The 16,531-nt window shown below is 54.1% G+C and overlaps 1 protein-coding gene across 1 annotated transcript; it reads right to left on the minus strand.

The window, feature by feature from the left end:
- Positions 1-4,256: 4,256 nt before the first annotated feature.
- On the minus strand, positions 4,257-11,573 carry TCF15 (transcription factor 15). Its single transcript, XM_073309057.2, has 2 exons — positions 10,972-11,573; positions 4,257-4,755 (listed from the first exon to the last, which is right to left on the minus strand). The coding sequence occupies exons 1-2, from the start codon at positions 11,446-11,448 to the stop codon at positions 4,681-4,683; spliced, it is 552 nt and encodes a 183-aa protein (XP_073165158.1). The 5' UTR covers positions 11,449-11,573; the 3' UTR covers positions 4,257-4,680.
- Positions 11,574-16,531: the final 4,958 nt, after the last annotated feature.

Consider the following 16,531-nt stretch of genomic DNA (forward strand, 5'->3'; position numbering starts at 1 on the left):
AGTTAAACCTACCTGAAGAAGAGACTGGCTGTGGCTGATCTGCTGCTAGATGGAGTCTTGGCTTGCTGCCTAGGAAAACGTGAAATTGCAACCCTTCTGGCTTTTGTTTCTGGATGACTCCCAGACAGTACTCTGCACTTATCAGCTGCCTTGGTGTGGGGCAGGGCGGGGGATGGGGGGTGTCCTTGCAGTGTCATTCTGCCTTCAGCTTGTAAACTGGGCTTTTGTCCCTCTGCACTTTGGGATGGGTTGTGACTCCAGGACGGGCTGTGACTCTGGGGTGATCTGTGGCGGGTTGTGACTCCAGGACGGGCTGTGACTCTGGGGTGATCTGTGGCGGGTTGTGACTCCAGGACAGGCATTGACTCTTGGGTGATCTGTGGCGGGTTGTGACTCCGGGACAGGCATTGACTCTGGGGTGATCTGTGGCGGGTTGTGACTCCGGGACGGGCTGTGACTCTGGGGTGATCTGTGGCGGGTTGTGACTCCGGGACGGGCATTGACTCTGGGGTGATCTGTGGCGGGTTGTGACTCCGGGACGGGCATTGACTCTGGGGTGATCTGTGGCGGGTTGTGACTCCGGGATGGGCTGTGACTCTGGGGTGATCTGTGGCGGGTTGTGACTCCGGGACGGGCATTGACTCTGGGGTGATCTGTGGCGGGTTGTGACTCCGGGACGGGCTGTGATTCTGGGGTGATCTGTGGCGGGTTGTGACTCCGGGACAGGCATTGACTCTGGGGTGATCTGTGGCGGGTTGTGACTCCAGGACGGGCTGTGACTCTGGGGTGATCTGTGACTGGTTGTGACTCCAGGACGGGCTGTGACTCTGGGGTGATCTGTGGCGGGTTGTGACTCCAGGACAGGCTGTGACTCTGGGGTGATCTGGGGCGAGTTGTGACTCTGGGATGGGCTGTGACTCTGGGGTTTTTACACAAGAAAAGGGGCATTTCTGGATACATTTTCCATATACCTATCGATTGCAGAACTGCTGCTCTGATAAGTGACCTCATGGTATGTTCTGTGTGTTCATTATCACAGAGCCATGCTCTGACAAGGAGCCAAGGGACAATAGGTACTAGGAAACAGCAGCCAAGTGTTAAAACAAAGGGCACCTTGTAAATCAGTCTAGTGTCATAGGCCTGAACCTCCTTTCACTTACCCTGATTATATCCAAGGGTAACTGTTGACTCCTGATTTGCACCATTGTAAGTGAGCACAGAATCAGGCCCCTGGTCTTCAGTTCACAGACAGAGGCGGCACAAACTCAAGGGTCTAGTTCAACACCCACAGTCCTGGGTTTTGCAGAGTTGCTCATCCAGATCAGATTTAGTCACTTCCTCCTGCTCTGGAGCCCTGTCTCTTCCCCCCTGCCCCGCCCCCATAACACCGAGTTTCGCTTTGACTCCGGTCCCCCTGTTCCAGGCACTCTCCCCCTGTGAGCGATCCCGTCACAGTCTGGGGCTCGGTTTCTGCACTGACTCCCCACATGGCACCAGGCTGAACTCGTCCCTGGAGTTCTGGCCCCACGACCATGACGTGGCACTAGGACGAGTCGGGCCCAAAGGGACTGCAGCAAGGGGCACGTGGCAGTGGAGAACCCAGCCCATGCCATGTTTGTTTCCCCCTGTATGTTGGGTCAATGCTGAGTCCAGCATCAAACGCTGTATCTTTGCCACACTGTGCTGCCCTCCTGAGGGGCAGCCCAGCTGGGAACCTCCTGCCAAGCCCAGTAGGTTGAGCAAATCTCTGTTGTGCTGCTGGACCCTGGTGTGACCTGCTTGGCTACTGTCCCCCTTACGTTCATGCAGCGCTTACCCACCATTCTCCCTGCTGGAACAAACCCCTCTGCATATCATCCCGGCTTCCTCTGGTGCCCACAGTGTAACAGGGGATTTGACAGAGCCATGGCCCCTGTGGGAAAAGACAACGCCCCAGCCCCTCTGCATTCCAGAGTCTTTGGCCCTTCAGGGTTAAAATCTCAGAAACTCTGAAGTATTTGGGAGGGGAGTTGGGAGGGAAAAGAGAAGCACTATAAAAAGAATGCTTAAAAACACAAGTTACAGGGGAAAAAAAAAAAACAGAGGAGCAAAGTGCAGCTGCAGTTCGGGTTCCAGTTCCCAGGTGATGTCAGGCTTGGAGCCCATCCAGCCTCAGCCCCTCAGAGACGGTCTTTGTGGGTTCAGCACTGAGTGTTTTTCCTTCCTGAGACTCGGGGACACCTTCCTGTCTCAGAGAAAGCAGCCATGAGCCATTCCAAGGGTGTCCAAGATCGGGGAGAGGGCAAGGGAGAGTGAGGGCGAGATAGGCAGGCAGAGAGAGTGGCATCTCCCGGCAGCACCGAGCTGGGATGAGAAGGACACGCCCGGGGTTTGGGAGGAAGAGACTATTATGGGCCTGCACAGAAAGCATGCTCGGCCAGATCCCCTTTCCACGGCAAGGTTTGCGTGGGCCTGGTTTAACCCCTTCCCTGCTGGATGCCCCTGCACCAGCGGCATGTTGCGGTCTTGCGCTTGCCATGTTAGCAGCACTGGGAGGGGCGTGTGCCCAGTTCGGGCTCCCAGCCGTGGCGCGCACCAGGAGCCATGCACTAGCAGCCATGCACTAGACCCACACTCCCAGCGCTGGAGCCAGCGAGCAGCAAAGCAGCAACACCCCTAGCCCAGGGCGTGTAGCAGCGAATCCAGCAGCACAGCTGGGATGCGAACTCCCAGGCTGCAGCCAGTAGCTGTGACTCCTCTAGGAAGCTGCGATACCAGCTCTGGGCTTGGCCCTGAGCTGCAGACCTCAGTCCTTCCAAGGAAAACAAGATCTTCCTTTAACTGTCTAGCTATGGCTGGTTAGAGAACACAAGCCCCCCGCCTCCCTGGCCCCCCAATAAACCCAAGGCCGGGGATTCTGTGTCCCAGAAATGTTTAGAGAATCTCACGGCTGTTTATTGGGGTCTGGTACAGATTAGATACGCTGAGAACAAGCATCTCCCCACCCACCCTGTCCCTGGCGGGGACTTGCTCTCACAGCTGTGCTGGGCTGTCACTACATAAATCAAATCCTGGGGGAAGGGAGCTGGGAGGGAGACGTCTCTAGAGAGCAGGCAGCCAGGAGGGTGCTGCATCTGGACCAGTCCAAGCTCCCCCCTTTCTCTGGCTCTAGGAGATGGAGGCAGGGAGGAGGGGAATGCTGCTATTTCGCCTGCTCTCCCTGGCATTGCACCTTAGGTGGGCTTCGAGGTGGCAAAGGTGCAGCTGCATTTACAGAGGTTATCGGGGAGGGAAAATGCATGAGCCAGAGTGAGTGAAACATCAACATGGCAGGACTATGTGTATGAACTGGGGGGTCTCCGCAACCCTCCGCCCCTTGGGGTGTGTACAGGGAGGAAATGCCTTCCTCATCCCAGTGGTGAAAGAAAGGGATCTGTCCATTCTAAGGTGAATGGGGCTCAGTGCCTGGGGCCTTCCTCACACTGCTTTGCCTGTGGACCCTTGAGGAACCACTGTCTCCTGGCATCCCCTTAGCTCCAGCTCTCATCGATCATCCCCAGTGACTCTGAGCCAGCTGACCAGCTCCTGCATCTGTCCAACTGGAGAGACCTTGCATCTCTCTTGCTGGGGACTGAGCTGGGCTGGAGGATCCCAGAGGTCAGAGCTGTCCCTGGTGTGGGAACCCTTGAAGTGTCTGTTCTATAAAAGGGAATCCTGTGTGCTTGGGAAGTGACTCCCAGGCTGCCCTACTCCACAGCTGTGTCCGACTGCAAATGAGTCATGAGCTCACTGGACTCAGTGAGCTACCCCTGTATCTTCGTACCTTTCCCATGATCCTCCTTCCTCCCGCACTCCGGCAGTGCTGAGCCGGGGCCATCAGCTACTAACTGAAGCCCATGTGACATGGTGATTCATGGCAGCACATGGAATGACTTCTGTAGTACCAGGGTTTCTGCATTACCACAGCCAGCCGCGGTTCTCAGCAGACACACACTGCTGACCAGACCAGTTTGGGCCAGTAAGGCACCAGATCAAGACCTCCAGAGCAGAAGCAAAAGGCCCCTGGGGAAAGCACAGCCAGTCTGCTGTCAGCCCCGTCAACGGAGAGACTCCCAGCCCTCTACCTCCGACTGGAGCTGTGTGTCCTAAGCATAACTTAGGGGGAAACAATGAAAAAAGAGCCACCAAATGATCAAAAAAATAACTTTATTTTCAAACCTGCTGAATATGAAAAAAAAAAATAGTGACCATGGAGACCTGCAATAATCTTAACTCTCATAAAGCTCTGTATCGAAACTAACCATTGAACAATATTTTACACTCTCGCCCTTGCCCGCTCCTCTGTCCTGCAGCCACTGGGCCAACATCCCCTTCCAGGGGTCAGTGAGCCCTGCTGCCCCGGGCTCCTGCTGGCCGCGAGGGACAGGCACAGTGGATGGCAGAGGAGCGGTCACACTCTCTCTTCCCTTATTTGCATCTAGAGCATTGTCCTGCCTTTCAGTCCAAGTCGGTGCAGCCCCAGCCCCCTGTGTCTCCGTGTAGTCCTTTGAGTGTGGGCTCATTTCACATAGGCTTTCCTTTCCTTGAGCTCCAGGGGTCCCGTGCTCCTTCCCCCACCCTGGTCTTGAATATCAAGCTCATGTGCTCTGGGGTTCGGCCACCTGGCCTGGCTCCTCAGGCAGATGCTCCCGCAGCTCGGGCTCATCTCCGCGGCACCCGCATTGGGTTCACCCCTCGTGCCTTCAGGCAGTTGCCTGCAAGCTCCCTCCGGTTGCCCTGCAAGAAAGGAAGGGGAAAGCTGGAGACACAATGCCCACACCGCATTCCTGTGCCCCCAGACAGCTGGACTGTGCCCTGAGCCACTGTTTTAGCAGGAGGCAGAGAAAAGCCCAGAGATGGTTGCATCTTGGGGTGGGGGTTAGAAACACTCAGCGGAACAGGAAAATCCTCCCACAGAGTTTGTTGTGGGCTGCGGTAGCTGGTGTTGCTGCCTTGTTAACTCTTCATAGGAGCACAATGGACCAGAGTAGGAAGTCCTCACTCATTTCTATATGACTTTGCTGCGGACTTCGCCTGACGAAAACCCTACTAATGCGCTTAGGGGATGGCACGGTCATGGTGGGATCCACCCCTTTCTCGGAGCTCCTTCCACTCATCTAGGCTCTTGCAACAGACAGAGCTGTGCAGCCATGGCCTCACAGATTGTTTTGGAGGAGGCAAGATACACCACACTCCATCTGGGATGGCTGTGCGACCGTCCCACGTGACTCTGCTAACAAGACCTGTGCTAGCGTCACTCAGGGATAGGCCTCCTTTGGGGCTATTCCGCCACTTGGAATAGGTTATGCCTCTCCATAGTTCATCTGGGGCAGTCCTGGAGAGCCCAGACTAGAGGTGTGCGTCCCCACCTCCCTGTAACGGGAGGGGGGTGTTTGCAAAGGAAGGGTGTGGTGGAAAGTCCATGCCCCAAGCACTAGAGCCCTGAGGGTGATGGGCTGAACTTGGCCATGTCGTCTTGTCGTGTTTCCAAGCTCCAGAGGGAGGTCTGACTGCAATATGGTGCTGTGACTTTCGTAGTACTCTGCCTTGTGATTGGATGACAGAAGAGCAGGTGGCAGAATGGCCAAATAGCCAGGGCAGGGAAGACTGGGAAGATAGATTTGCAAGTTCTGTAACTGAGATGAAGGGGTGGGTCTGAGAGACAGGGAAAGGCTAGGAGACCGAGCTGGGCTGGAGCGGGCATGCTGACGTCTCGCTTGTTCTAGGTATGGCCAGGAGGACGGGATCCGGTGTGATGTTCTGCAGATGCCCAGGGATTAGCTATCAAGGTCAACGTGACATCTAAACTCTAGAGGTGGAACCTTACGAAGCACAGTTGTCTCTCAAAACTCCCTGGCTACTGACTGTCTCCTGATGAGTCCCTACATTGGAAAGTGAGGAAATTCCCTGTCTCCTTCCTGGGGACTCACTGGCTGGGAATTTAGCTCTTAAATCTTTTTGGAGTTACGTTTATTCCCTCGTCTTTTGAAGTGAAGCCCCTTGGGGAAAACCAACCTGGGACTGACCCACGGGTACGGGGATCGGGGAGGTTTATCCTGATTAGTACGTGCCAGAGCAGGCTGCAGGAGAGAGAGCCACTCACCAGGAAAACAGCCCCTTGAGAGCCTCTCCTCACAAGGGTGCCCAGAGCACGTCACAAGCCACCGTGCAGCCTAGGGCGGCAGGAGGGGACACTTTGGCTAAGGAACAAATTTCTGCTCTTCTTGAAAGTGCAATGGGATCTTCCCATCTGACTGTGCCCTGGCCCTTGGCCCCCAGGGAGCCACTACAACCCCCCATGGCGTCCCCACGGCCCATTTAGAGAGGCCTGGAATCTCTGGGGACAATGACCCCGGAGCGGCTCCTGCCCTCCCAGAGGAGCTCTTTGCACTAACCAGAATGCGGTGTCCTACTCTGCCACCCCTAGCGGGTACAGTCCCAGCCCAGACCCTCTCATCTGGGGCTTGCAGATACTTTGTGTTCCTTAGCCTGTCTCAGGAGCGTGAGAATGGGGGGCAGGGCCTGCGACAGGCAGAAGTCCCAGCAGGTACCACAAGTAGATGCCAATGTCCAGGAAAGTAACCCCCGGGACTGAACTTCCACCCACAACGCCATGCAGAGAGGGACCTGGGTTGGCTCTAGGCAGGGGCCTTGCCCTCAAAGGAATCCTAATTACCATGGTAACACATGACTTACCCTGGGGTCCCCGTGTGCTGTGGGAATCGGCTAGGAACACTCCACGGAGATGTGACAACAGGTTCTGCCTTCCCCTGTGCAGGGCATTTGGTGCCCATTACACTGAGGCTGATCCCCTCTGCCAGGCTCAAGCTGGCGCTGACGGTGTTGTACCAACTCCTCCCACCCCAGTCACTCCCCAGCCCCAGGCTTAACCTGTGCACCTCAGCTGGGCCCTGCAGCTCTCCCGGCTCATCCAGCCCTGCCCCAATCCTGATCTGTAGCCGCCCTCCTTTTGGGCCAGGGCCCCTCAAAGCTCTGGTGATGCAGCCTCCCGGTGCTCCCGCAGCCTCTCAGCCACCCTCGCGTGTCAGGGGGACTTTGCCATGAAGAGAGCGGGCTCGGTGGAGGCCAGAAGAGTCATTTTCACTGGTTACCTGAGCCAGGATTTGAGTCCAGGTCTCTGGGGCAAAGGGTCAGCACACGAAGCCTCTGTACTCCTGAGCCCATACAACCCCAGGTCACTGCTGGTCTCTGTTTGGATCTACAGTACATTCAATAACCCCCCACACTCCAGAGTCCGCTGACGGCACCCCCAACAAAGACCTGGCCCTGACCAGCATGGCTAGCGAGAGGTAGCAGTGAAGTCCTGTGGCTAGGGCATATGGGAATCCCACAGCCTGGGCTCTAGTCCCAGCTTTCCCAGTGACCTGCTGAACAAGTCCCTTCCTCTGCGTCTTTGCTGTGGGAAAGAAACCCCAACTGCTGCAGATGCTTGTTTCCCATTTAGAGACAGTGCCCTTGTTCCCACAGGCTGGTGCTTAGGCCTTGCTGCGACTCTCCGTGCCAGAGCTCATGGATCAGCTCTTAGAGCACTAAAATCTCCTTCCTCAGGGCTCGAAGCAGCGGGAGGAAGTGCAGATAGGGAGGAAGCTTCCTGACGGGGGAGGTCTATCTGGCTATAGACGTGGTGGAAGCTCCATTGCTTGGGACGTTTAAAGCTAGGCTTGCCCCAGCGCTAGTAAATGTTCTGTGGGGAACAATCCTGCCTTGGGAGGGAGAGATGGTCCTAAAGGTGGCTTCCATCGATAGCTGAATAGTTATCTCCGGCCTGCCCCCTCCCTGCCAGCTGCGCAAGGGGGTGAGAGGGCTTTTTGGTTATCGTCTCGGGCCTCAGAGGTTATGGGCAAGCTTCCAAAAGGATTGAGGCCTGGTCTCCCTTTTTCTCATGCCTGAGTCCTGGGCCACTGAGAGCAGCTGAGGAGCAGAGCACCGACAAGGGTGCCGGGCCTGGGTCTGCCATTCAGGTACAGGCCCAAGTGTTGGGGGTGCACAGTGCACGGGCAGGTGGGAAGTGGCCTCTCCTCAGCATCTGTTGTGTTTTTTAAACCCATCAGCTCAAATACTTCAATAGCCAGAGAGATGGACAAGGAGATGGGGGAAGAGACAGGAGGTGGGAAATAAAGGGAGAGAAACTGGAGACAAATCTCAGGGAGGATTGTGGGTGTGAGAGTGCCTGGTCAGTGTGTAGGTCAGGAGAAGCCTGCTGCAGCCCGTGGAGTCACACCGGGGTAAAGCTGGGATAAGCAGGAGGAGGCTCCAGCCCCATGTGTCCAGTTTGATGTACAGAAGGGCTGTCTGACCGGGAGACTACGTGTAGGGACGGGGCAGTGTGTGAGCGCTGGGATCAGCGTGTGCATGCCGGGCAGAGTGCAGATGGTTATCGAGTGCATCCAGAGAGCTTGCCCAGATGAGCGTTGCATTTAGGCACTCTGGACTCCCAGTCCCAGCCAGCACCGGCTCGAACCACACGGCAGCCTTCCCAGGAGACAGTCTACAGAGGGTGGAGACAATGAAGCGGCTACTCTCCTAGCTCGGTGTTTCTCTCCTCTCCTTCTGCACCATTCAGGACAGAGCTGCAGCAGGGGCCAGATCTTGAGGGCCTGACTGCAGTGACCTCCCTCTGATTTCTGGGAGCTGGGACTGAGTGGAAACTACGGGTTAGGCCCAAGATTTCTGTCTCTTTCCAGTTTATCTCGTCCTGCTCTTTATTCCCCACATTATGCCACCATCCTGTTTGTGACCTCACAGCTGGTTGCCGTGCCGAAGGTTATGATGTCACAGGCAGAAGATTATGATTAGGGCCCTACCATGAAAAATGCATCACAGACTGTGAAATCTGGTCTTCCCCCGTGAAATCTAGTCTTTTGTGTGCTTTTACCCTATACTCTACAGATTTCACAGGGGGGACACCAGCGTTTCTCAAATTGGGGGTCCTGAGCCAAAAGGGAGTTGGATCATGGTGGGGGTCACAAGGTTATTTTAGGGGGGTTGCAGTATTGCCACCTTTACTTCTGTGCTGCCTTCAGAGCTGGGCGGCCGGAGAGGGGCGGGTGCTGACTGCGGGCCCAGCTCTGCAGGCAGCAGCGCAGAAGTCAGGGTGGCAATGCCATACTGTGCCATCCTTCCTTCTGAGCTGCTGCTGGCGGTGGCTCTGCCTTCAGAGCTGGGATCCCGGCCCGCAGCCACCGCTCTCCGGCTGCCCAGCTCTGAAGGCAGAGCCACCGCCAGCCGCAGCGCAGAAATACTGCAGCCCCCCCTACAATAACCTTGTGACCCCCGCACAAGTCCTTTTTGGGTCAGGACCCCGACAATTACAACACCGTGAAATTTCATATTTAAATAGCTGAAATCATGAGATTTATGATTTTTAAAATCCCAGGACCATGAAATTGACCAAAACGGACCGTGAATTTGGTAGGGTCCTCATTATGATATTAGTGGAGGAAGGCTGGGCCCTAGGGTAAAGCCCGAATGTGCGTAGCCAGGAACAAACATTTGGGAAGTATCCAGATCTGCCTTTCCGAAGGTGTTAGCTCCCTCGAGCTAAATGGCAATGGGGTAACTCGTGCTGAAAGAGAACTTAGAATGTGAGATGCAGTGAAATTAGAGCCCTGCAAGCATCACCCCCACAGCCTGGGGTGAGGGGGCAGCTGGGAATCAAGCTGCATCCAGACACAATATTGGCATCTCTATTTTATTCCTGCAAAGGGCTGGTCTGATCCCAGGGCCCAGACACCCTCAGGCTCTGAAGGGGGTTCAATATAATGCATCCACAGTTTGGTCTCAGGCCTGGCTCTACCTTAAATCTAAACCAAACACATGGAAACTAGAACAAGTTACGTGATAGCGGCACAGAAGGTGTCTGCAGGAGGCCTCACCCAGCAGGGGCCTGTGCTACTTTAGAGTCTCTCTGCTCGGCTTCTCTGTCCAGGGGCAGGAGTTCGGTGTTTCCATGAAGAGTGAGACAGCCAAGGAGTCAAGGCAAAGCTCCTGAGACGCCCCCTAATACAACCACCGGAGCAGGTGTGCTGTGCAAGGTTGCAGCTTGTAGAAAAGACAGGTGGAAGACAGAGCGAGAACACTTCCAATTAAGAGCCCTAAATTCTTTTGACTATGCATTTAAACTAGCGTTAATGGGCCAGCTAGTGCATGTTACGTATATGCTCAGTATACAGGAGCTATTTAGTATGTTGGATCTGCCTGCGGAGGCAGCCTGGTCTTGCAGCTCAGGAGTAGGTTCCAATCCTCAGTGACTCGCTGTCTGTGAGCTAGGATGAACCACTGCACCCCTCCATGCCTCAGTTTCCCCATTTGAAAAAGGGCACTAATGAGATTTGCTCACTTTTGAGACCTTCAGCTGAAAGGCACGACACAAGCACAGGTACCCAGGGCATTATTTCATTGGGCCAGATGTTGCTCTCACAGGTACCCCTGTGAATCTGGAGTGCCACGGATAACTCCAGCTGAGTTCCTCTGGATTTACCCCGAGCATAGAGTTTGACCTGGGGACTTGCACAGGAGTTGTGTGCGTGTAGCGAAGGCAGAATTTGGCCGAAAGCAGCTACCCCTCAGTGAAGGCCCGCACACCCCAACCCACACAAGCATCCTGCTCGGTCTGAACTACAGCCAGTCCTGATTGCAGACAGTCTGTGCCAGCTGTCACCTCTTCCCCTTCGCCCTTCATATCCTCCTGCCACTCGGCCATGCACTCTCCACAGAGTCCCCCTGACACCTCTGCTTACATTCATCCCAACACCTGAAACCCAGCACCCTCCCCTCCCACACGCACCCCAGCGACATCCCTCTGTACCTACGTAGGGCCTTTGCCAGTCCAAATGCAGAGCTCCCTTTCCAGCCTCCCTTCTCAAAGGGATCCTGTTTGCCGGTGGCTGGCCAAGCAGGGGCAGCACCGCTCAGCTGGGAGGATGGACTTACCCCTTTCCTCTGGTTGCTGAGGCAGAAGGTGCAGATGCTGCGGGGCTGTTTGTTGTCCAGCTCCCCCTTGGAGCCATAGATGGTGCTGAAGCAGGGCTGCCCGTCCTCGCAGCCCTCTCCGAGCAGCAGCACGTTGGCCAGGTGGGAGATGTAGCTAGAGGCCAGGCGGAGGGTCTCAATCTTGGACAGCTTCCTATCCATGGGCTCGGTGGGGATGAGGGTCCGCAGGGCGGTGAAGGCCGTGTTGACGCTCTGCGTCCGGTCCCTCTCCCGGGCGTTAGCTGCCTGCCTCTGCTTCACCATCACCACCTGGCCTGGCTTCCTGGCCACCTTCCTCCTGGTCTCCAGGTCCTCATAGCAGCCGTAGGACTGGTCTGAGGCGTCGCTCTCGCTCCGGTTCTCCTCGTCCTCAGAGAGCATGCTGAGGTCTGGGTACAGCATATGAGCTGCCACGGGTCTCAGCATGGTGAACGCCATGGTGGGGTTTGCCCCCAGACCCAGGGCCCCTCTGCTCTCTGGGAGCCTTCAGCAGCAAGACACCTCTGCGCTCCAGGCTGGAAGGGCTCTGAGAGGCAGCCTGGCTCCTCGCTGGAGCACCAGGGGCTCACTCCAGAGGCTCACCCTGGTGGTGTTCAAGGGCTCGCAATGCACGGACACAAGCAGGAAGCCCTCCCCACCCCCGCTGCAGGTCCTGACGTCTTCCCAGCTGTTGCTCCAGCTTCTCCCCTTTCCAGTCGGAGAGGGTGGTACAGTTTGCTCTAGTGGGATTCACAAGAATCTCTCTATATAAGTCCTGGGAGGGGCTAGGAACTAGGAGCAGATTCCTGGCCAGCCAATGGGGCTGCCTTGGACTTTTCCATCCAGCCAACAGGACTGTGGTGCTCTCCCAGCCCCCAGAATTTAAAGCCAGCAGACGCTGCTTGTGTTCTGTACTTTACAAGGATCAGGATGGGGGCCCTTTTACTGTGCGCAGACACCTTGCAAACAGAGCCCTGCGGGGGCGGCACACCGCAATGAATCTAAACAGGCTGCAGCTGGACACAGGCTGTGCTGGGAAGTGCAACTGCACATCAGAGATCTGCTGCCCGCTGGGGAGCTGCTGCAAATGCTGCTTCCGTACTAACTTCTCCTGACACAGACAGACCAGGCAGCTCCAGCCGACTTCACAGCCCACCCTGCCCCCTCTGCAGGCCGCAAGGCCCCCCACAGCCAGCACCTGTCTAGCACCCCCCAGAAGAGCTTCCACAGAGCCAGCACCCATGCACTGCTCCCTGCTGTACGTTCCCCAAGTGTGGGGCATGCAGGGTTGAAGGACTAGCTTGTGGAGGGCACAGAAGATGTAGACATTAAGATGGGCAAGGCGCTTTAGTAGCACATGGTGGGGATGGTTTCATTTTCCTGAAGAGGAGCTGAGCTTTCAAACGCTGCCCTGGGTCACCTCCTGGAGGGGCTGGGCCTTCTTTACCCTTGACCTCCGCCGGGCCAGCAGCCCTGTATTTCTGCCTATCGCTGGGCTTGGTATTCACTTTCTATTTTGTAATGATTCTGACGGATAATATCCATGTTTATGTTTAAGCGTTTTTTCCCTATTTCGATTGCTTTAAATTTTCACAGTTGCGAGAAATTATGGAGGGTGGGGTGGGGGGGAGGGTCAGACAGAAATGATTTAACGACAGCAGATGTTGAGGTTCCAAAAGTGCAAGCTTCAGAGCCGTTAACACACACACTGTCGGCATCACATGTCAAAACATACCGAGTCGAGAGCCTCAAATCAGCTTACGATAAGTTCTCAACAGCAGGTTTCTTCTGGGGCCGAGCTGCACATTTCAATGACCATCAAGGCACATACTGTTTGTTGGTGTGTGTGTGCCTGGTGAAACTGACGATTATCGCCCTTTCCCGATAAAAATGCAATCCTTCAGCGCCTACCTCTAGTGATTCCTCTTGGGGGAATCTTGCACACTGTGAATGCAGAAGCTAAAGATCCTCTATGGACAGTGCTCGTCTCCCATTCCCGTAAAGCCAGCTGCTGGGAGAGGCTGTGATGGAGTCGCTTTCAGTCCCCCATAGGGGCTCATTCCCTGGCGTGCACTCTGCAGGGACAGCTTGAGAGCGGAGTAGCTGGGAGCTGCTCACACCACCAGTCCTCCTACACCATCCCCTCCAGCGATACCTGCTGGCTGAGGCAGGGATTGGAGGAGCGGTGAGTTGCTCCCCTAGATCTGGGTTTTCCATTAAGCATATAAATCATCCTAGTTAAAAAACAGCTTTTGCTAAGATAAAGCTCTCTGAATGCTAGGTTGGAGCATGGCTGAGTAGGAGCATTTCCTCTCACCCCAGGAGGAAGGTGTGTGCCGGCAGTGGAAAAAATGAAGTTTTTTTTCCTGAAGTGGAGAGATCTGAGCAGCAAAAGCCTCTGAATTCACTTGGGGTTCAGCAATTCCGCTCCTCTCAGACCCTCTGCAAACCAGCGGCCTAGCAGAGAAGAAACCCTCCCGCTAGGGTTAGCCAAAGCCTTCTGCAGCTCTGAAAGATCAGAACAGCCCCTTAGACACACAGGGAGTGTTTGCCCATCGCTGGCTTCCTGAGCCAATGAATTATTGCCGGGAGATTTCCTTTCCTGTCTGCTCCTCTTTGGCGGAGCTATTCACTCCTGTCACACTCTCCCTTTCTCTTTTCCCACCGCCACCCCAGTGTCCCTCCTCTCATCCTCTGCCTGCAAGCACAGAGCCCCAGAGAGCGAAGGCAGGAGGGGAAGCCAGCCAAATAAAGCAGGCAGAAGGCTTCCTGTGCTTCCCTTCCTCAGAGGCCCGAGGCTGAGCGGAGATCACCAGGGCCTGGGGTGCCATGAGCTCTGCAGGTCAAAGCGGGAAGGCAGCTTAAACAAACAGAGGGGGAACCTGCTCCCCAAACAGAGAGAATCGTATATTTACACAGACGGGTCTTGATACCAACAAGTGGCCTGTTGCATTTATTAAAGGAGAATCCTCTGATTACTCAAGAATTTCCTCACCAAAGGCTCCTTAGCAAAGCAAGTGTGATGTACAGACCCCCTTAAATGGGGCAGAGTGTCCCTGTGCAGCAGGCAGATTTCCAGCCGTCCGGTTAGCGAGAGGGGCAGCGTGGCTGGAGCAGGTTAGAGAAACAAATGAAATGATGCAGAAACCGCCTCCAGTTTTGTTTTTTGGTTGGTTGGTTTTCTCAGCTGGAAACTCCAGGCTGTGATTTTAGAATGAAAGGGTGCGTGGAGGCCCCCATCTGCCACCCTGAGATGCTGGGTGTGGCCTGCCTGGGGCCTGTGTCTGAGACGTCACATGGAGGTTGCCAAGCGCCCCTGAGCACTACCCCATGCTGCTCATCCGTGTGGGCAGTAATGATACTGTCAGGTCTGAGCCTGAGCAGCTCAGCAGTGACTTCAGGGCTCTGGGACTGAGGGTGAAGGGGCCAGGGGCTCAGGTTCTGTTCTCATCCATCCTTCCAGTGGAGGGTAAGGGCACAGGCAGGGACATGGGCATTCTGGAGATGAATACACAGCTGCACGGGTGGTGTCAGTGGGAGGAGGGATTTAAACTAGGTTCAAAGGCGGGCCTAGGTAAACATAGAAAAGACAACTTGAATAGAAAGCTAGATGTTGGGAGGGCACGGAAAAGTACAATCTGGTCATAGGAACAAGAAGAGGGAACTCAGTCGGGGAATTTGCTCAACATCTTCTGTGTCTACACACAAATGGAGAGTAAACAGGAAGTACGAGCCCTGAAGCTAAATTATGACTTGGTGGGATAAATCTCAGGACTAGGATATTGTCATAGAGGAGTAGAACTTGTTCAGGAAGGACAGGGAGGGTAAAAAGTGAGCAGACACTGCATTATACATCAAGAATGCATACACTTGTCCTGAGCTCCACCAGGAAGTGAGAGACAGACCAGTTGAAAGTCTCTGGGTAAAACTAAAAGGGGAAAAACAGGGGTGACGTCATGGTAGAGGTCTAATGCAGACCATCAGATCAGGAAGTGAAGGTGGATGAGGCTTTTCTAAAACAAGTAACAGAAATATCCAAAACACAAGCCCGAGTAGTAACGGGGGGGCTTTAACTACCCCGACATCTGCTAGAAGAGTAATATGGCAAGACACACAATGTCCCATAGTTCTTGGAATGCAGTGGGGCGAGGTAGTAACTGGGGGACAGCCATCTGAGACTTGATTCTGACCAACGGGGAGGAACTGGTTGAGAACCTGAAGAAGGAAGACAACCTGGGTGAAAACCATCATTAAATGATAGATTTCAAGATTTTAAGGAAAGGAAGGAGTGAGGGCAGCAGAATAAGGACAATGGACTTCAAAAAAAGCAGACTTCAACAGAGAATTGGTAGGTAAGGTCCCATGGGACAAAAACCTAAGGGAAAAAGGAGCTCAGGAGAGCCGGCAGTTTCTCAAGATGGCAATATTAAAGGCACAACTGCAAAGTACTGTATTCTGATGCGAAGGAAAGATAGGAAGAAAAGTGAGGCCAATATGGCTCCATCAGGAGCTCTTTAATGACCTGAAAACCAAAAAGGAATCCTACAAAAAGTGAAAACATGGACATATTGCTAAGGAGGAGTAATTAGGGACAACGTCAGAAAAGCTAAGGCACAAAATGGGTTGCACCTAGCAAGGGACATAAAAGGAAATAAGAGGTTCTTTACATACATTAGGAGTTACAGAAAAACAAAGGAAACTGTAGGCCGTCTACTTAGTGAGGAAAGAGAGCTAATAATGGATGATGTCAAGAAGGCTGAGATGTTTAATGCCTATTTTGCTTCAGTCTTCATTAAAGAGGTTTGTTGGTGGCCAGAGACTCAACACAATTAGTATTAACAAGAAGGGGGAAGGAACATGAGCCAAAATAGGGAAAGAACAGACTAAAGAACATTTAGATAAGTTAGATGTATTCAAGTCCGCAGGGCCTGATGAAATTCATTCTAGGGTACTTATGAACTAGCTGAAGCAATCTTGGAACTGTTAGCAATTATCTTCGAGAATTCCTGGAGGATGGGTGAGTCCCACAGGACTGGAGAAGGGCAAACATAGTTCCTATCTTTAAAAAGGGGAACAAAGAGGACCAGATATTGTTCAATATCTTCATAAATGATCTTGAGGATGGTGTGGTTTGCACTCTCAGCAAATTTGCGGATGATACTAAACTGGGAGGAGGGGTAGATACGCTGGAGGGCAGGGATAGGATACAGAAAGACCTAGACAAATTGGAGGATTGGGCCAAAAGAAATCTGATGAGGTTCAATAAGGATAAGTGCAGGGTCCTGCACTTAGGACGGAAGAACCCAATGCACAGCTACAGACTAGGGACCGAATGGCTAGGCAGCAGTTCTGCGGAAAAGGACCTAGGGGTGACAGTGGACGAGAAGCTGGATATGAGTCAGCAGTGTGCCCTTGTTGCCAGGAAGGCCAATGGCATTTTGGGATGTATAAGTAGGGGCATAGCGAGCAGATCGAGGGACGTGATCGTTCCCCTCTATTTGACATTGGTGAAGCCTCATCTGGAGTACTGTGTCCAGTTTTG

This window comes from Lepidochelys kempii, chromosome 13 (assembly GCF_965140285.1).
Source record: "Lepidochelys kempii isolate rLepKem1 chromosome 13, rLepKem1.hap1, whole genome shotgun sequence".
Taxonomy (NCBI): Eukaryota; Metazoa; Chordata; order Testudines; family Cheloniidae; genus Lepidochelys; species Lepidochelys kempii.

Excerpts from the sequence above, each read along its gene's own strand:
- TCF15 (XM_073309057.2), bottom strand. The coding sequence starts at position 11,448 with ATGGCGTTCACCATGCTGAGACCCGTGGCAGCTCATATGCTGTACCCA. Across the intron at positions 4,756-10,971 it reads TCAGCAACCAGAGGAAAGGG|GGCAACCGGAGGGAGCTTGC; the intron begins GTAAGTCCATCC and ends CCTTTCTTGCAG.